General features: G+C 39.4%; 1 protein-coding gene across 5 annotated transcripts; it reads right to left on the reverse strand.

Annotated features, from left to right (window-relative positions):
• Positions 1 to 1,118: 1,118 nt before the first annotated feature.
• On the reverse strand, positions 1,119 to 20,809 carry HPS5 (HPS5 biogenesis of lysosomal organelles complex 2 subunit 2). 5 transcript variants are annotated; one of them, XM_058863782.1, is made up of 24 exons: positions 20,678 to 20,809; positions 20,178 to 20,284; positions 19,318 to 19,487; positions 18,809 to 18,919; positions 17,911 to 17,975; positions 17,079 to 17,271; positions 15,478 to 15,611; positions 14,683 to 14,898; positions 14,310 to 14,381; positions 13,977 to 14,065; positions 12,860 to 13,038; positions 12,479 to 12,637; positions 11,271 to 11,427; positions 9,263 to 9,386; positions 7,414 to 7,560; positions 6,830 to 6,904; positions 5,726 to 6,330; positions 4,484 to 4,607; positions 4,148 to 4,303; positions 3,501 to 3,620; positions 3,093 to 3,206; positions 2,659 to 2,765; positions 1,710 to 1,995; positions 1,119 to 1,257 (listed from the first exon to the last, which is right to left on the reverse strand). In XM_058863782.1, the coding sequence occupies exons 3-24, from the start codon at positions 19,423 to 19,425 to the stop codon at positions 1,197 to 1,199; spliced, it is 3,402 nt and encodes a 1,133-aa protein (XP_058719765.1). In that variant the 5' UTR covers positions 19,426 to 19,487; positions 20,178 to 20,284; positions 20,678 to 20,809; the 3' UTR covers positions 1,119 to 1,196. The 5 variants fall into 5 exon arrangements, with proteins under 5 accessions (XP_058719765.1, XP_058719773.1, XP_058719782.1 ...); XM_058863790.1 differs by lacking the exon at positions 20,678 to 20,809 and adding an exon at positions 20,540 to 20,665; XM_058863799.1 differs by lacking the exons at positions 17,079 to 17,271; positions 17,911 to 17,975.
• Between the last annotated feature and the right edge of the window lie 93 nt (positions 20,810 to 20,902).

Raw genomic sequence — 20,902 nt, forward strand, 5'->3', positions numbered from 1 at the left:
AGAAAGACACTGAGGGGCTGGAGTGAGTCCAGAGAAGGGAAATGGGAGCTGGTGGAGGGTCTGGAGCACAAGTCCTGCGAGGAACAGCTGAGGGTGTTCGGCCTGGAGAAAAGAAGGCTCAGGGGAGACCTCATTGCTCTCTACAACTGCCTGAAAGGAGGCTGTAGCGAGGTGGGGGTGGGTTTCTTTTTCACAAGTGATAAGGGATAGGACAAGAAGAAATGGCCCCAAGTTGCTCCAGGAGACATTTTGATTGGATGTCAGGAAACATTTCTTCACTAAAAGAAAGCATTTTCCAGTACTAGAACAGGCTGCCCAGGGAAGTGGTGGAGTCACCATCCCTGGAGACATTTAAAAGCCATGTAGATGTGGTACTTGGGGACATGGTTGAGTGGTGGATTGGGCAGTGCTGGGTTAATGGTTGGAGAGCTGGATCTTCAGGGTCTTTTGTAACTTAAATGACTCTGATTCTAATTCCACTGTCCTGAGGTTTGTTGGAGTATCACAACTGATATCTATGGCCACAGTGTACCAACAGGTATGGGCAATTAGGAAATAATTGTGCTTGGAGTTTAACAGTGAGCTCATTTAACAAGTTTGTCTGTTAATCAGCATTTTTAACCATAAATCCACTACTTAAAAATATTTCCCTTCCATTTTAAGACTTGGCTTGGCTAATGTATTTCAAATGGGCAAGGCCTGTCCATATAATTTAAGAAGGAGAAAAAACCAATGGGTACCAAAACAGATACTTCTACAGCAACAGTAAATGTCATTTACAGGAAAGTTAAACAAGTACAGGCTTAGAAACTTCCCAGGGATGGTTTTTCATGTTTGCAAACAAAGAAACAAAAAATTTTATACACCATAATTTAATACTTAGGGGCTCATATCCCTAAATACTTAAGTTATAGACTCGGAAAATAAATTCAACAATTTTCCTCCTGAAAATCTGTAAGCTTAATTTCAAGATAAATATTGGCTTGCTTTGATCTATGTTCTACAGTTCAAAAGTCATCTCCAAAGGAATAACCACTTCCACGTCAGATACCTGCCAGATGGAGACTGGCTCAGTATAACTGAACTTTTAGATAAGAGTTTGTTATTTTTAAGGGCCTGTGAAATTTAAGAGGCACTTGAATACACAGTCATTACAATATAAAATGTTCCCATAAAGAGTTGTCCCAAGTTGTTTTCTATGCTTGCTGAGACCACAAGAACCGGTCACACCTTTCCAACATGGACTGAATCAGTGCCCTGCAATTGAAGAAAAGAGGAAAAAAAAAAAAAGGTAAAACAGTAAAAAAGCTATCAACAGAAAGAATAACAGAATTGTAGTTTGCTTTTTAAAGAAAATTTTGTAAAAAACATGATTGCATTTCAGAAGTAACATCCTGACATCACCATTCACACATTTTGAAGGAATAGGAGAGATCAGAGTCTGTACAAGCCTTAGCAGGACAGATCTCTTTCAGAGAATCTCCTTCACATATACCTTTAATGCATGATTTTCTGTTTCCTCATTTTCAACTTTAAAATGCCTATATTGCAAAACACACTGTTCTTAAATAATAGGAAAGCTTTCAGATGAGTTCTAAAACCAAAGGTAAAAACGTGAAGCACTTTATCTTCTTAACCGAAAAGGAAGTTGAAAGTACTGAGGAGATCCAAAAAGGATAGCGTGCATCTTCTGCTGACACATCTCTTACCTCTGCCTTTTCTCAGCAATTCGCAGTATCTCACAGACACCAGTAAATCTCTCAGACAATTCTAGTGTTAAGCCACACTCCTGCAAGAGAGACAAGGCACGATTTGGGCCAATGGCCTTGGCCAGCAACAAAGCAACATTTTCCACAGTGATGCAGTCCGGGCAGCTCGGGCCTCCATTGCTGACAGCATTCCCATTCTGTGGGCTGTGGTGGTGGAAAGCTGTGCCGTGATTCTGTGCAAGATGCAGAACAAGCTTCCACTCTTCTATGGTCTCTGGAATGGAACCTAGATGTAAAATGAGTTCATTACATCATTTGTAAAGGAAGGATTATCCTAAGACTACTATTTAAACTATATCTGTACTTATAAAGGAAGCTAGCTATTCTGTTTTACTCTGAAGATTCTAGGAAACCAAACATTATCAACAAGCAAATTGTGCACAGAAATGTACTGCCCTGACTGACTCAGTATAAAGATTTACTGGTGAACACACATAGCTTCACAACAGTTCAGTATTCAAGGCTTTGGATTAAGTCAAGAGACATAGTTTTGTTCATCTTAGGGCTGAAGCAAATTTTCTTCTAAGTTCTGCCTTGTGGTACAATGCTTTGCTCACCCTAACTTTGGGTTTGTGCACATGTCATGGGGGAGTTTCGTGCTGTGCAGGAAGGCTTCCTATTCCTCTGTCTACAACACCAAGGTTAGCTTTTACTCCCAACTGATAAACAAATCAAGATTCTTTAACTTTTAAGCATTTTCTAGCACAACTGATTTCGCAAAGCTCAGCATGAAGATAACATGAGTATAAGCACCCATTTATGTGTTTCAAATATGCTGTACTACACACACTTCAAAAAATAAAAGTTGAACTCAGCTTTGGGCAAACCACTATGTAAGGGCAGTTCCTACATTACAGAAGTATGTTTACACAGCTTAAGAATCACTAACCATCTTCTCCATTCAACAGGCTCAAATCATCCAAATGAACAATACTAGTAAAGGCTTCTGTTCTTCTATCCAGCTCCAGACAGAGAAACACATATCCAGGCCAAAATCTTGAATAAGAGAGTAACAGAGTAAAGGTTTCCAGGAATCAAATACTCAGTTCAAGCCAAAGTCAAGAACAATCACATGCTCATTTAAGTCTCAGTAAAGACAAAAGCACCTAAGTTTAATGAATGTCAGAAGCAGAGTAGGGACATGAGGAATACCTCCCATTTGGTACATTAAATCTAACATTCAATATTCACCCTGAAAAAAGGAAAGGTTTTTTAAAAAAACCCTGTCCAAACAAGGAGTAGATAGGTCATTTACATTTGTATCTTCTCAGGGTCAGAATACCCACTAACCAAGTATCAAGAATTACCAAGTTTTCTCCTTACCCATGTGATTTACAGATGTCAGCCATCTTCTCTTTCATAACAAAATCAGCTGGCAGTTTAATCAAGAGCAGAATGAACTGGCTGTAGCCCCAAGTAAACAAATGTGATCGTGGCCTAAAAGATGAGAAATTCAGTTTTAAAGCATTATTGATTTTCTTCGAAAATTATGGCAGATTTATGAAAAAAGAGGAAGAAAAATGAATGAAACACCATGTGCAGTCTCAGTAGAGCAGTCAATCTGGAAGGCATTGCAAGTAAAAGTTATTCAATCCTTTGGTTGTTTCTGCTGAACTCAGCAAAAAGCTCCAAGGAGTCAGTGATCCAAACTTTTACACAAAATCTAACCCAAAACCAAATCTGTTAAGCCTTTCTGCTGCACTCAGGACCTTGGGTAAAACCCACTTTTACCTGGGATTGCCTTCCTCATCCATAGTGCTTGCCCTTTGTGGAGCATCATGAGAAACTGCCAAGCACAACCAATCCAACCGTACAGATTCTGGTTGCAGAAGAGACCTAAGGAGAAATGGCCTGGAAAACAAAGCAGACACTAAAATAAAATCCTATCAGTTTTAAATATACAAGAAATAGAGAAGCAGAGACTGTGTGTGGACAAATTAATAAAAAAAGTAAAAAGGATGTAAAATTAAATGCCAAAAAGCCTAAAATTATTTATGTCACTAGAAACTGAGGCAACCACAGAAAATCAATTTTGCAGATTGAGTTCCCCCAGATTTGATTTGGGGTTTTTAAAATGCCATCTAACCTTGGTAGACTGAAGTGCAGACATAGGAACAAAAAAAGTCAAGTCTATTAAAAACGTTATTTAGGAAATCCCTTTTAAAACTAGATATTAACCTAATAAAAACTCCAGTCTAAGGCCATCTACAACTGGCAGAATTACTTGGAACCTAATGTTTATGAACATTAGGACAGAGCAAGCAGACAGATACAGAAACACAAACAAAGGTCCGCAAAAGCCAAATCAAAAAAACCCCTCCACACAGCTACATGATGAAGAGAGCAGACAGATGAAAGGGATTCCACATTCCCCTCACCTTTTATCCTCTGGCTTTGATTTCACTAGACTATCTAAATATGCTAAAAAGTGAGCTGGATCATTCCAGCAAAGCTGTTTAATATCAGAAGGCAAAATAGAGGGGTGGAACTTGATCAAGGGCCGAAGAGCTGTTTCGCCAAATTTTTCATAAAGCCTGGAGAAAGAGAGAACAAAGGCTATTTTCAGTACCAAACAGCAAAATAATTTTTTCAAGATCTGCAAGCTCAAGATAGTACTGAAAAGTGATCTCTCTAAGAGATTTCAGAAATCTTCATAACATGGTAAGTGAAGCAATTCCTGCCAGGAAGTTAAGGAAAAAGTTTTGGGTACCAACCTTTGAGCATGTGCCAGCAACAGTGGGCTGTCATCCCATGGCCCCAGGTCATGCAGCAGCTTCAGTATTTTCAACATATCTTCATTTTCCATTGCTAAAGCCACTGGACTGTGACAAGTTAATTCTGAAATAAATCAGTGCACAAGTTACAAGATTTGGGCAATTTTTTTTCCCTAATATGTCCTGCCCCTCCTTTCATCTTCTGCTGAACAACAGCAATCACTGCTTTCATGGGAAGTTCAACACCCACCTCCTGATGAAATGCAGGTATTCACCTCCAGGCACAAGTGCAGTCCAACTAAAGACAAACTGGGAATACATACACTGCTTTCACTTCTAGGGCTCTCAGAATCCAAACAGTGAAGAGATTCCCAGAAACACCAAATACCAACCCTCAAAGCAAGATTCTGTTGTTAAATTGCTCTGTACTGGAGCAGAATCAATGCTAAGGCTTTAATTCACTCTTACAAGAAATACATAAGGCAGAAGCTGAATGCAGATAACAGTAAAGTTATTTTCTAATATCATCATGAAGCTTTGGTTCAATAAAATTAAAGAGGCATCAAAAAGATCAGAAAGTATTTCTGTGGAACAGGGATGCGTGAAGTGATCACAAGCCACTCATCTGCACGGAACCATGTACTCCATTCAGTTTTGTTTCATATTAACCACATTGCTTTACAAGCTGAATCTTCCAGTGCAAATGCTGAAGGCCCTCCCCTCTCTTCTGCCTTGTTTCTACCGACTTGTGATTCTAATTACAGTGCTTTTGCTCTTAGAAGCTCCTATGTTTGTTTGTAAACAGGCTGGGATCACTGCAGTGTTCAATCAACAAGGTCTATGCAAACTAACAAGTTCAACGTTGCAAAGTGAGAGGAGAACAATCTCTCTCCAAGGAGCCAGCAGCTCTTTTTTTTTAAGAAATCACAGGTTATTCTGAGTTGAAAAGGACCCAAAATGATCAAGTCCAGCTCTTAAATCCATACAGGCTTGAACCCACAATGCTGGGATTATTAGCACTACACGCTAACCAGCTGGGCTAAGGTCTTCCTAAGAGAAGTATCTGGGGGGAAAACAATCTACCAAACAACCAGAACAAAAACTCCCACCCACCAAGCATCTTCCCCCAGCCACACTACACTAGCAGAAGGAAAATCTGCCAACAATTATGAGTGTCTTCAAGACTTTTTCTTCTTTTTTCTCGCAAACAGTTTAAGAAGCAATACAACATTCATTATTTACCTTTCAATCCTGCAATATATGTTTCCCATACATTAGGGCTGGTGGCACACGTGGTTATAATACATTGCTTTACTCTCTTTAAGTCCAAAAGGAAGAAGAAGCTTCGCATAAACCTACAAGCCAAGGTCGCTGAAGCTGCTGGTGGCAGACTTTCCCCAGAGCTCTCCTCAGCCTCATCACTCCCACAAGAGAAGACGCGCAGCTCAAAGCACAGAGTTGTCAGCTCCACGAGATCTTTCAGAACATCGGGTTTGATGTCATATGGAGGAGACAGCTGAAAGCCGCAGCCCAGAGGCCCCGTCACATCTGTACCATTTTCATACGTGGTTTTGCTCGCACAGGTTTCAGCAGTATGTTCCTTTTCAATGCAGTCTTCCAAAATAGCACTCTGTTCCTTGTCTATTGCATCTCTGTCAGCTGGAGCCACTTGCAAGTTTTCCTCCAGGACTGCCCTCTGTTCTTCAGCACACACAGTCTTGCTTTTCTTAACAGACAAAGCAGAATGCTCCTTGCTGAATTTTTCTTCTAGATAGACCAGCCATTCCTGTAAGACCCTTCTCATACACTGAGGTTCTAACAAAACCAGGGGATCCTGGAGCTTGGCTCTGCAGCATAAAAACAGAAGTTTGCCAAGTTTAACAATTTAAAGATGCCACAAGTGAAGTTTCAAATATGCTTTGTGTAACTATACTTCTACACTTGACTTGGAGTCAGTTGTTGGGTTGTGATCTTGAGTGCATCAAACAGAATTTAGGCTACTTCACACCACCTACATTTGATCTCAGCACATTTTGAGCTCCCTAGGATTTCTTTCAGAATAAATTTGTTTTTGTGATTTTGAATTTTTTAAACTATGCCTGTCCTTAAGACAAAGGGATAATGTTAGAAGAGCTTTTAGTGAGTTTTGCTTGGTTTTAAAAACAGGAATCAAATCATTCACCAATTGAGATAACATAGGTTATATCTTTCAGGTTATGTTAATAGACATTTAGAGCATCACTCTTACATGCATGTAAAATGAATGAAAAGAAAAATTTAAAAAACCCAATCAGTTTTTCTGCCAAAGCCCAACATATCCATACAGTAAAAAGTTTCTCTGCTTACATTGTTTCTGCAGTTGCAGCCTTGAGATCTCTCAGACGGTCCTCCTCAGGAAGCTGCCAATTCTGGGGTTCTGACCTAGAAAAGCACATTCATTTCAGTCTTATCTGAAGTATTAACTTTAATAATTTAAGTGAGAATTTCCTGAAAAATTTCCTCAACACTAATTCCTCTACTAAATACAAAGCTTTCACTTACAAAAATGAACAGCTCAACAGAAATTATGGATAAATTTGGCATGAAGAAAAACAGATACCAGTATTTTTGTGGCTTTCTATAATTGCCTCTACTCCAGCTACAGTAGATTTTTGCAGGTACTGAACAAAAAACAGTACCATGCCACAGTATGGAAGTTAGTCCAAAATGGTAAATTAGCACTGGAATATGAAGTTACTTAACTCTGTGCTCATTGCCTCATCAGCTCTAAGAAAGGACTTGGGAGAACCACTGAAACCCACCACAGGAATGAAGGCAGCTGGAAAAAACTAATGCCCTCATTCTGCTGAAAAGGTTTTTTTTTCCTTAGGTTGCTATCCTCAGGACATGCAGCAAATACAACTGCTAAGAAAATGTGATTTTGCACTCACTCTTGTTCTCGCTGGGGACATGTTACCAGATTAAGAGTTAGTTCTGGCAGCTGCTCATCATCCTTTGCTTCATGCTTCCCTCTAGATTCAGGACTTATATGAAGTGTGCCAATCTTTTCTGTGGTTTTGCGTACAAAGCTAGAAACACTAAGAATCACAAGTTGAAACACTTAAAATCAGAAGTTGAGAAGCAAACAAACCAAGCACCTTTTCATTCAAACTATAATTTCAGAGACTTTATAATCTGAAGAACTATTGATAAAAGTATGAGAGCAGTGATGACCAACAGGAACAAAACTTACTAAGAATCTGCTCAAAATTCATGTCATTCCAGTCATGATGTTTTCATCACAGGATAGAAACCTGAAGTATTTAACACTCCTGCTGGAGAAGCAGGATCACATACCAACATTAGCCATAGATTTTGATATGTACTTGTATGTAAATAAATGCAGATTGGCTACACTGCATTTTAAAGCTTTTAAACATAAAGCATCTTTAGGAAATTATGTCACTCTTGGTGGTAAGAAACCACTTTACAATGCTTCAAATTAATTCTTCCGATTACAAAGCTCACCAACAAGGTCCTTATCATTCAGCAGTGCTTACTCCTTCAGGTGTTTTATTGAAGAGAAAGCTCAATGAACATAGCAGAACTCAATTATTTCTACCACTGCTACGAAGAGAATTATGTCAACAGGATTTGAAGAGAAAAAAAAGCTTCCTGCTTTCTGCTCTAGAACTAAAAAAAATCCCCAAAACCCCAACCCAGCATGTTACTATAACAACGTATAGCAAAAGTTGAAGCTTGCTGCAGAAGGCAGAAAGCATTCCAATTTAGCAAAACAATTGGACTTGAGTGTATAGAAGGATTAAAGCTAAACTTTTAAAAATTAACTCTAAATATAATAGTATTTTATTTAATGATTAATTGCACACAGTGAATACTTGAAAATGTAGCTTTCATTATTAGAAGAACCACTTATTACTAGTAAAGTCCTCAAGGCTGCTTACAGTTTAGAAAGAACTTAAAACATTACATGTACTTCTGATGTTTATTCTGAGATCTGCACACTGCTGATAGCAGCTACAATTCTTTTTTGCAGGACATGATTTACATACTGAAGTGATCAAGGGTAGGCTGGGCAATTTTTCAGACCATTGCCAGGCCAGAGATATTTTAGCTAAGTAATTAACATACAGCACTTTTATAAAAATATTATGTGTTCAGCACCATCCCCTTTGTATTTGTACACCCACCCACTCACCCCATTTTTTTTTTAAAAAATGTGATTTATACATAAAATGGACATAGATCTAATTGCAGCAGGTATGGGCTACCATTATTCCATAATTGTTTGGGAAATCAATTAGATTCACTGAAAAGTTCATGAGGGGATAGGGCAGACCACTTTCCAAGTGTGTTTTAGCAATATCTATCTGCTGTGAATATTTTAATGTTTGTCCCCAAGCAACATAAGAAGCCTTCCCCCTAAGATCCAGAAGGGCAAAATCCCAGAGCAATATTCAGTACATTTTCCTTTGAATACAAACCACAATCAGTTTACTGGGTAACAGTAACCATTCCTAGATTTTTAACAGTTCCTAACTGTTTAAAACTGAGGTTGAAGTTGTGGCTCCATTGAAGTTACCAGCAGCTCTTTGTATCTTCACTAGAGCCAAGATAAAGGTTTAAACTGCCTAGCAAACCTGACTGCATCTCTGGTGTTCCAGTTCAGGTATTAAATGTTTGCAGAGCACAGTATGAATTAAACCACACAATGCTACAAATCCAGGGGACAGAAGAGGGCAAGATGTAACAGATGAGTGAACCTGCTCCATGTTTTACCTTTCTTTGACAGCTTGGAGAGAGACGAGAGGAGATGGGGAACGGAATGACAAAGGAATACTGAATGGGAGAAATGTCTCATTCCGGTCAGCCTCAACCACCACAGATGCATGAGATACGTTCTCTGACAAATGGAATTGAAATAAAAAAGTCATGAAACAGTGGCCTGGCAAAAAAATGGAACAGTGAAATGAACTGCAAGTCACTAATTCATTAATGGATAACCTGCCCACCATATTTGCCTTTTGAATACTCAAGAATGTGTGGAGCCAGGTTTCAAGGACTGTTTTATTACTGACTTTGAACCTAGTACATCTGCTTTATTCATCGTCCTCTGGCTCTGTAGCAAGTATCGTGGCATACATCAATTCACATAGCATGATTCCCCCAAAATCTAAATCACATGTGAACAGAGAGACACACAAGCCATGACTAGGGTATAAATCACCCTCTTATTTGAAAGGCAGTAAGTAAGCCCACAGCTTTTGATAAGAATCACAGGAAATACAGAATCACTGACTATTTCCTTTTCTCTCCTATATCGCTAACAGTATCTACAATGTGCTTTACTTAATAATTTCCTGGTACAAACACACACTGTATCTTTAAGTGATGTCAGCAAGAAAAAAGGGATCATTTTAAGGCAGGATGACATTGCATTTTGCAACAATCAGCAGTAACCACAGTGTTGAGAGGAAAAGATGCTGCAGTGTTAGAGAAAATCTGTCATCAGAATCCCTCTTGACAGTGCCTAAAGGTCACAACTGACATGCTCCAATTGCCTGTAAATAAGGCTGATTTTGTTCTTTATGCAGACTAGAAATTTAAAAACTCATTACATCTTATGTCACTGTGAGCAGGGAAACACTAAGTCCATTTTTTTCAAATACCAGATCAAGTATTCGTGCTTCAAGAAGCATCTAGAACTTCTCCACTTGGAAATAATCAGCAAATTTGTCATCTCTTGTGGAACACACAGAGCCTTTCTATCTTCTGATATTCAAAAATTAAGTCACCTGAATTTTTATTTCTAATGCTGGAAATTATGCACTTCAGAGTTTCCTCACTTGTTTTTATGGTGATGTAGGTAAAAAGGCACATGTAAAGATAAGTGCTACCAACAGCACACAGCTTAGTCAGCAGGACAACTCTACTGACAGGCAGGGGAGTAAATACCAATTTCTGCACTCTCCCTCCCCACTGTGGTCTTCTCCAAAGCATCTAAATTCTCTCCATCCTCAACAGGCATCTACTCCCCACAGAAGTTCAAAAGTAGCTTATTTATTGGAAAGCATCACTACCATACCTAGAGCAAAGCCAGCTCCTCATCATCCAGGTTTCTACATCCCCTCCCAATCCCAATCAGAACAGAGAACAAGACCCATTAGCATCTCACTCTAGCTTTAGTACAGTGACAGACATTTGTCAGGAAATAAGAAATATTAGTTATTAGCAATTCTAGCACCCCTACACTAATGTTTACACGTGTAAGAGATGATCCCCTGTACAAAGGAAACCCTGCAAGAAAGTTAAGAACTTATCAGAATTCTTCTGCATTCCTTGAAGAAATATAAACCAGAATCCAGATTAAGAAATTCTTTTTTGAAACAAATATTACAGGAGGATATTGGCAGCAAACAAATCTTCTTTGAAGTACAGTTGACACTGGCATAGACAGCTGAAGGAATCTCAGCATTAATATTGAATTACACATGGAGAGGGGGAAGCTGGAGTGAAGCCCATGCTTGGTAAAGCGCTCTGGATCTTTTGTTCTGTTTCTCTGGGTTTTGTTTGCTTTTAAGCCCGGATATCAGTGGAGCCAGTTTTCCATCCAATGTTTCAGGAAGGATTTTGACTGGAAGGTGAGGTAACTGTTTCAATTGATCAAATTACATGTAGTAATAATGAATAACTTGATAGTGGAAAGTAAGAACACAGCACCAATCCAGCGGAATTTTTGTAGAATAAACAAACACATTCAACAAACATTTTCATTAAGAAACATTACCAAGTTCTTGCTCATCTTCATGGTGTGCAGGAAATTCTTTAAGTCTCTCATCTTCTGAGAATGTTTGACTGTGGAGGGAACATGAGTCTTCATCTGACTGGCTGCCTCTTCGACTGATAACGCGGTAGATTCCAGAGTCTAAGACACTGAAGCTTTCCTGTCAGACCAGGGGGGAGTTAGACATTGTGTGAGTTGTACTTCCTTGTTCACCTTTCTACAATGAACTCAAGCAACTGTACCCACACAAATAACCTCAAAGCATTTCATAATTCATTGCTTGGAAAACTCTTATTTAACAGAGTACTTTAATCATACCCAGAATGGAAAAGGACACAGACGCCAGAAGTGTGCAGTTCAGTGACTTTAAAAAGATGTGTATGCCACAATTGCTTTTAGAGCCTGTGGAACACCTGGTGCACTTCAGTGAAAGGCAAAACCCACCTCAGCTTTAGTCCTGCAGCGAAGACTGTCATTTCATCCCTTTGTAGCTGCATACCCACGAATTTGTATTCCTTCTGCTGGTCAGCCATACCCAGCTAGAACAATTACAGACCCTGCAAAGCTATTTAGCTTCAGGACACATTTTTTTGCGTATGGTCAGTCTACATGGTTTACTTTCGCAGTGGCTAATGAAGAAGAACTTGTCTACTACATCAAGATGGTATTTACATTACTTGGCTTTTTAAACTTTCCTTTTAAACACTGTTAAAGTGAAAGCAGGAGCTGATATTATATTAACTATGAAATATTTCCCCTTTCTTGTAAAGCAGCTGTATATTTATTAGAAATATGCTTTGATATTTTTTAGAGCTTTCTCCTTAAGTTTCTTAGAGTGCAGCAATTTTTTAAATAGGGCTAAGATAGTTCTGAGCACTCAGACAGTCATTTTCATCACATAAAACCAGAGTTATAATCACAACTATCTTTACCAAAGCACGCTGTAACATTAAACAGAGCTGTGGAAAAAGGCATCCTCATATCAATCTTTGTCCTCATCTCAGCCATTAGCCCTAAAATAACATGGGAAAGAGGTAGAAGTCTGAGAGCTTACAGAATGCAAGCCGTGGTGTCTCATACCTCTTCACCCCACCTAGTTTTAGAATGCAGCATTATGAGCTGCAGTCATCTTCCAAGTGAGTAACAAGGTGACTTTAAGCCATAACGATAAAACCTGTAGATAACATTTTTGGCACTACCAGTACACATACATGAGATGAAATACTGCTCCTTCTACTGCTGCAAGCAGAATCTAGAGGTTCCAACTTTGAAATCAGTTCTTCCAATTGCACAGTGAGATCTTGCTGGGTTGAAGCATCCAGCTGAGACTTCAAGTGCTCCAGCTTGTCTAGAGGCAAATTTTTTCTTGCCTAAAGGCACCCAGTGAAACAGAAACATTATTATTTTTAATGCACATGTGAAAACAAATGATACCATACACGCAGGATAATTTTCATCCTTAAAGTATAATGTTTAGGTTGACTTTAAAAGCTCCAACAAAATGAATCTCAGTAACCATGAAACTTAATGGAAGCAGGGACAAGAAAGACAGTGAAGTTGTACAACACATTTACAAAGAGGTATTTACTTACTCTGCAAGAAACAATTGAATTTTGGAAGAGACAAGAGACCCTGGCAGCAAGGGTCCAGAATCCTCTTCTCATTAGACGCTCAATGCAGCGATCAACCAGCAGAAGGGAGAGGTGCACAACTTTCCCATTTGTATGCAGACAGAACAACTCACTCTTGTGAACTGCAATATCCTGAATATCTGCAAAACCACACACAGAGCAATACCTGAAGGACTGAAGTCATTAATCAACATTCCTTTCTGTCCCTGAAAAAAGGTGAAAGCATATTCCCACCTGACTGCAAAGCATGAGGGGCATGGGGAAAACAAACACTTGTTCTTGTGCTGACCTAGCACCTAATCACTATAAAACAGTGTCAAAACTTTCCAGAGCTGCATTTCTAGAAGACATTCAAAAAACACACTAAATTACCAAAAAGTTTCCTTTTTGTCTGAGATGAAAAATTAAAGCTTGATAAAGATGACAAATACATAATAGTTAGCTTTGAAACAGAGGGAAAATACCCACTGGTGGAAAAACAACTTTGACTTTCCAGAAGTTTTCAAATGCAATACTTATGCTGTATGCAAACACTCCACAACAAAGATACTGCAAACTTAACACCAAAATAGGGAGAAGGGGAAAGACTGACTGATAATAACTATTGTAGGACTCCGCTTATAACCACACACAACTGTTTATGAGGGTTTACTCATCTGCCAAACAAATATATTCTCTGTATGGAATTTAGACAGAGTTTAGGAAAAAAAAACCCAGGTTTTTAAACTTTCAGCAGCCAGATTATCCTTCACAGGACACCTGACAATAAGCCTGAGTAAAGAGGAAAAGATACTACAGGTTAATCAACTGGATTTTAACCACTATATTTTATGAGTCACTCTACACCACGTTTTCTTTCTCAAGAAGCATGTTTTCAGATCTATGGAAGGACGGGTTGCCTGGAGGAGGCAGGGAGATGGTTAATATTCAAGGATATACCGGACAGATAAGTTTTTTATAAATATTCTGCAATCCAGGTGCAGAAATTGAGCTTGAAAAGCTTCCATGCTACGCAAGGGCTTCAGGAATGACCAGCGTAACAATATTACAAAGCAAAGCTTAATAAACTTTAGTCTACCTTTAACTTCACTCCAGAGTAAGACTTGAATGCTTTGGGGAAGAAAAACATAAACACCTCTTTCTGTCCAGGTCACCACACAGTGCTCACTGCAATCAAAAGAAATGTTAATGGATCAACAGTCAATTGTGGTCAAATAGGTAAAATTTTAAAAAATTGTAAAATATGCAGGGATAGCATTGGCTTAAGTACAGCAAGTGAGAGGTGAGACAGGTTTAGCATGATACCTGGGAAATTCTTACAAAAAAGCCTGAAGTTGGTAAAATAAGTTAGGAGAATGTATAATTTTTAAGCCAACTTCATCAACAGGAAGCTATGCTGTCAAATACTCACGTCAAATACAGCAGCTTGGGGAAAGATAAAGATTGTGGAGAGCAGCTGGAACCAGTATAATGAGGATCCTGCCTGCAAAATAAAATTATTATCAAGTACAAACATAACTACAATAACATTACTTTCTAAAATTCTTAATCCTGCAAACACATAAATACAGTCTAATGACAGCAGCATTCATTGTGCTCACAAAGACACAGCTCCAGAATCAAGGTTTTCGCATTTCTCATAATCACTGGCTACACCTCTTAGAGGAAACTGTATTAAGATGACAACTAGGATTACGATTTGACTGAAGCAGGAGTTTAGTTAGTCTTTTCAGTCTCAAGGATGTCCCAAACAAGTTTATCACTGATAACACTCATGTTTCTACCTGAGAGTAACAACAGGAAGAGGCGGTGATGAGAGCAGCTGCTTGAACTGATGTGTGCTTTGCACTTCCCCATCAAAGTTCACCTCCCACATCCTCGAGCCAGGTCGAGCACAGTATATTAATGGCTGCTGATTCCCACTGTTTTTTCCAGCAGGGAAGAAACATGCTCCAAATTCTCCATCTCTCTCTTTATTACCAATCTTCCAGAATTTTTCTCTAGAGGGGAAAAAATATCCTTGTTAAGTGAGGCAGCATTAATAAAAGCCCTAATTAATTTACTGTTTTTCTTGAATAATAAAAAAAATCTTAATCCCAGCTGCTGAATTGGTTTTGATGCTTAAGAAAAAAAAAAGTGTAGTGAATATTACAAAGCCTCCCTGTAATTTATACAAGGCAGGGCACAGAAATATTCATTAGTTGAAATGAATGCTCAGATCAAAGACGTTTTTTTCAGCAAAACCAGTTGTTCAACTTAGTGATGGGAAGGTGGGAACATTCCCAGAAATCATTTCCAATCATATGAAAAATAAGACAGTGATTATGAATAGTCAGCACGAATTTATGGAAGGGAAATCAAGTTAACAGCCCTCTACAACAGAATGACTGGCTGGGTAGTTGAGGGGAAAACAGCAGATGTTTTTTACCTTGATTTCAGTAAAATTTGTGACACTACCCCTCCCAATAACTTCAGAAACAGACTGAGGGAGCAAGGGCTAGGTAAAGAGACATTGATGTAATTTCAGAAACTGTGTGTGATTCTGAAGTCCAGTATTTCAGAAATAAAATAGAACTTGCCTCTCAGTATCACATAAATAAGTGCGGGTAAGTGAAGATATGAGCAGTCTTCCATCCAAATAATCAAGCTGAACCACCCGAGAATCTACAGTGGTTATAATCTGGACAGGAAACATCACAAAAGTAGCAGCTGCCTACAGTTAAAAAAGAAAAAAAGAAAAAAATACTGGTCTTCAGTTCAAAGTAAAGACTGTTTCATTATGTTAAAATTACAAAATTCAGAAAAGACTCATGTATGATATGAATACACAATGTAAGACAGCAGTTCCTTTCTTCTCTGTCGTTACAAAGCAATGCTTCAATGCTCAGAAGCACAGGAGTCCAAATCCTCCTTTTCCCACAACCACTATTGAAGATTTAAGAAAAAAAAAAAAGTCCTGATATTTCTTTATAAAGGGCTTTTTTCTGTGACATTAAGAGAGGGTTTTATTCCTGCCATTCTAAGCTTTGTGGTTTTTTTACAATTCTTCCCACATGTACGTTGAGCTAGCAGTTCTCTGGAAACAGACTAGAGGGATTAATTGATAGAAAAAACAACTTCTATTGGAATTAGGTTGTTCAGAAACTCACCTTCTCTGTTACCCTGCCACAAATTATCCACATACTATTTATTGTACCTATATGGAATCTCAGTTTGCATGGGTGGATGAACAGTCTCAGATAGACTTATGGGTAAGAAAACTACTGGGAACTGAATTTGAACTTGCTGTCAGACAGTCCCCTATTTTTGCCAGCTTAGAGTTATTTTCCCTTCTTAGGAATATGATAAAGTGCATTATCTGAGAAATCCAACAGTCCTGTTCCTTCAACAGGTGTGAACAGACACAGATTCCATGGGCCTTGCCCTTTTCTCCTCCCCCTGTTCCCACAGCTGACTTTCCCTCCCCCCCTTTCTTTAAATGTAACAATGGTCTTGCTACTTATAAGTCAATTTTCCATCTAAATCTTTCATGAGGGCTAGAAAGGACCTGGAAGAACACAACTAGTTCCAGGTTCTATTCCTTTTTACCGACTAAAAAAAAAGGACTCAGTAGTGGTAAAAGCTAAAGAACACTCAAGGGTTAGAAATCAGGCTGCTATCACTAACAGGTGTGTCCCTTGCACAAAATAGAAAGGATGACTACCTACCATTTATCTAATCCAGATATTTAAGAATGAGAGCATCCAGACAAAGCCAAGCAAAATCAGAGTCTGTGACTGTTCTTTCTCTGACCAACAGCTGATTTGAGGACTAAAACAACTGAACCTGTAGCTGGAGCCTAAGGAATTCAATAGGCTCAGAAACACCAAGACCCTTAACTTTGATACTTGTAAATTCCAAGAAGCAGGAGACTGACCAGTTTTTAATTCTGAACATTTGAAAGCATTTTCAAGTTGCATTACTAAAATAGATTGAATAAGGATGGGGGGAACTCATGGGTCAGGATTTCTATGGTTGTCTCAAGAGACAGCCATATTGGGTTCCTCATTCCAATAGTTAAAGCTACCAGAACTTCATCAGCTGCCAAGTCCTGTTCTGTTCTACATTGCTAAAATAAATGAAGAGATTCCATGCATCACCCCCTGTGAATTAAGTTCAATCAAAGTATGCAACATTTTACCTTCCCTTGTTTTGATGTGTTAATCTTGATGGCTGATACTTTTCCCACATGATCTCCTACAAAAACTCGAAGGGCAGCTGTATCCCAGCACAGAGCTGTGACTTTCCTGCCCTTATGCTCAGAGGAAACATAAATCCGTTCTGGCTTCCCACGACGTTCCTGATTCAGCTCCCAAACTACTACAAGACCTTGGCTACAACAAGTTAAAAAGAGAATACAGCTTGAAAACAAGTATTTTCATGTTTTAGCAGTTAATAAAGATGCATTTTCCCAAAGAAAGAGAAAATCCAACCCTCAGAGCTGGTTCTGTTTGAGGCTGCATGCTTTCAAGAAGTGTCACACTTAATTCTGGAGAAGTGTCCTTCTTTGCATTACAATGTATAAGCAGCTCTGTAAGGCTACTCTTACATTTATTACACTTGCCGGTGAGGACATGGAAAAACATTTAAACGAATTTTAATAAATATAAATGGAATAAATAAATAATACATAAATAAAAAAATTAATAAATATAAGTGGAATTAACTATCAATCTCACTCTACCACATTAATGAAAATGCTTCTTTTCATGCTGAAAGACATTTATCATCATAATTTCATATGCATGAGCTCTGCCATAGATGCTGTGTTACAGAAATAATACCTAATCTAGAACAACTATTCCAGACAAAAAAAGTTAAGCAAACTCTCTGTGCAGAGAATTATCCTGTAGTGGCCTCTACCAGTTAACCTGGTAAGCTAACTCTGAGTTCTCAGCAGCTGTCCAAGTCCGAAACTTGAAGCTTCTTAAAAATATTAATCCGGTGTTCAGGTTTGTGAGCAGATCACTCACCTGGTGGCAACAGCAACATAGTCCTCATCATGCAAACAACAGGCCACCTGGGAAATGGCACCTTCCTGAAAGCAAGCATGGGAGTAAGAGCAGGTGAAAGTTGTTCCTGTACAACCTCTCCCCACTATGCAGCTTTCATCATAGAAACCAGATTCATGTCAAAAGATTCTACCACTCTGCGGTTATGTGGTTGGTTTTTACTGTTTGGGTTTTGTTTTCAAACAGAGTTTACTCCAAGGTGCAGTTGTCAATGACGCAACAATATCAAGAGCAAGGACTGCAATGCGTTCTCCTATTTGGAAAGCACAGAAATCACTCTTCTGTCCTCACACCTTTGGAATTTGTTTTGACAAAATTAAGTGAGGTGCTCCTAGCCTTAAAAAACTGGCGACATTCATGCTACACTAGAAGCAGCAGAGGCTCCTAGGAAATAGCACCTGGCTGTACAAATAACAATCCCTGTTTCATGATCTCTTCCAGCAACAGCAAGTCAGGCTATCTTTTCTTCACTTATCCAGGTATGTCACAGTTTGGACATTCATACACTGGGAGTTATCTACTCATGAGTTCCTCTAGTTTCATAGTCAGAATTTTCTTCTAATCCTTAAATATTCATGTGACTTTGTTGCTGCTGTTAAAAAGTAAGAATTTGAAAAACAGAGGTCTGACACTCTGAAGTAATATTTTTCACACCCCATGAAATCTAATATACCACACACTCTGGGGATACCCTCCAGAACTGCAACCTGTTTTAAACACAGCAGTCCAAAACGTCACCTTCTTTAGACAATCCAGTAAGCTGAAGATACCTATTGACTCTTAAAATACATTAACATGAAATAATATTTCTTTCCCAGACCTGTATCTGGAAATTTTTATTTAAAATTTTTATCCTTACCTTGTGAGTGAGAAAGAGTCTTTGCTTCCAACCATCCTTCTGGATAAGATTCAGTCCTCCTCCTGAGCTGCCTAGAGCCAGCCATCTCTTTGATACATCTATACACGTGCACTAAAGGAATAAAAATCATAATGCATAATCTAGTAAGCTCTGATTACAGCATCTTTTTCTTGAATTATTATGGTGGTTTTTTTTAAAGGCTTCATTGTTTGCTAGCTGTGTGTACCACTCCTGAACCACTGGCAGAGAAAATTATTAAACAGCACTTTGCAAACAGTGTAGGCTGTGTTAAGTTCCCACAGCTGCATTAAGGAAACACACAGAGAGTAACAGGGTCCTTTATCTTCGCTCTTTCCTCCCAAAGTACTCCCCACATTAAGTTAGCATACATACACCCCCAAAAGAATTAGGTTAATCTTATGTCTTAATCAAATAATTAGCAAAATGGGGTCATTACTTGAATTAAAAAAAAAAAAAAAAATTTATAAAGCCATACACCACAAACTCACCTTAAGACGACTGGAATCCAGCCTGAGTGCAGAAAGCAATGGATCCAAACACTCCAACTCAGCCAAGACATGGTTGTAAGTGTCTGGAATTGCTGGCACAGAGGCCATGGATGCACACAACTAGTGCTGCTCACTCATAGGTGCATTACAGCATCATCTTTTAGCTGTATCTGCCAAAAATAAAGTTCTTGATTAGTTCACTTTCTAGTATTAGAGTTGGTGCGCTTAAAGAAACACCAAGTGTTTTCCTACTCAAAACACATCATGTTTCAGTTTGCCAAAAAGAGGCCCAAGGGCTAGAAAATAAGACTCCTACTTCATTTATGAGAAGGTTTTGTTCAAGTTCATTTCTGAAAACTTAAACTATCAGATAACCTATCTGGAAATATTTAAACTGTAGTTATACTTAGACCCAGCTATGAAACAAGTTAACACGTACCTACGGAAAATGCCTTGTTTTATGGAAAAATGCACTCTCCCCCACAGTATGCACCCTTGATTTAAAACTAACTTTCTCATGTAAATAAATCAGCATTGGTATTGTATATCTACATAATATTCTCCCCCCAAACTAAATTTAAGGAGCATTGTTCTCAAGTTGTACCAAACTTAGAATTAGCTGCATTTGTGCATTTTGATACAATTATAAGCTATCCTCTCCACAGTATGTCTTTTCCCACACTCAGCAGACAACACAGAGTGAAAACCAAGAATTAAATAACCACTGAAATTACAACCTCATATTTTTGCAGCACATACTTTAAAATAATTTCCTGTTGAGTTTAAAGTTTAAACCTGTACACTGCTGAACAAAACCCCAAACCTGTTACACTACAGAGTCAAGGCCTGGAATTTCTAACCTTTAGTATGCGATCCCATAGATGAAGGAACTCCCTCCCAGAAAAGCCGTGAAGGGGGAAATTTACATTTCCTCAAAAGAAAAGCGAGCGCTCACTCTCACCAGGCACTAGGAAAAGGGAAGAGGCACATTTAGTCAACAAAACTAAAAGTTATTTCTTCAAAATTATCAAAGCGTCTTAAAAACCGTAAGGGCCACTTCTGTCCTGCACGCTCTCTGCCACATCCCGCCTGTGCGGCCCAGAGCTGCCGGCTGGGGCTGAACCGCTGTCTCCCGTCCCGGGAGTAAGGCCAAAGATCGCAAAGAGCAGAAAAACCACCCCAAACCCCTTCAGAAACGGCGGGCAGGGGACGAGAGGCGAACCTCAACGGGGCACAGCTCGGGGAAGCTGTAGGGCCAGGCAACACCGTTCGTTCCTTTTCCCTCCCGCTGCTGACCACTCCCCGCGCTGTACTGGTGTCGGTACCTCGCCACGCTCCCCGCTCTCCCGGTACTGCTCACCTCATCACTTTCGGAGGCCGCCGCGGCCGCCGCCTCCAAACAGCGCGGTCACGTGACCCGCGGGAGGGCGGGGCGGGGGCGGGAGCGCGCTCCCGCTCCGCGCCGCATCACGCGCCGCCCGCGCGGGAGGAGGAGGGGGAGGAGGAGGAAGCGGCGTCACGCGCGCACCCGCCCGCCGGCCACGTGACGCCGTGACGCGAGCGGCGCCCCCTCCCTCCGGGCGCG

The sequence above is a fragment of the Poecile atricapillus genome, chromosome 1 (genome assembly GCF_030490865.1).
Source record: "Poecile atricapillus isolate bPoeAtr1 chromosome 1, bPoeAtr1.hap1, whole genome shotgun sequence".
NCBI lineage: Eukaryota > Metazoa > Chordata > Aves > Passeriformes > Paridae > Poecile > Poecile atricapillus.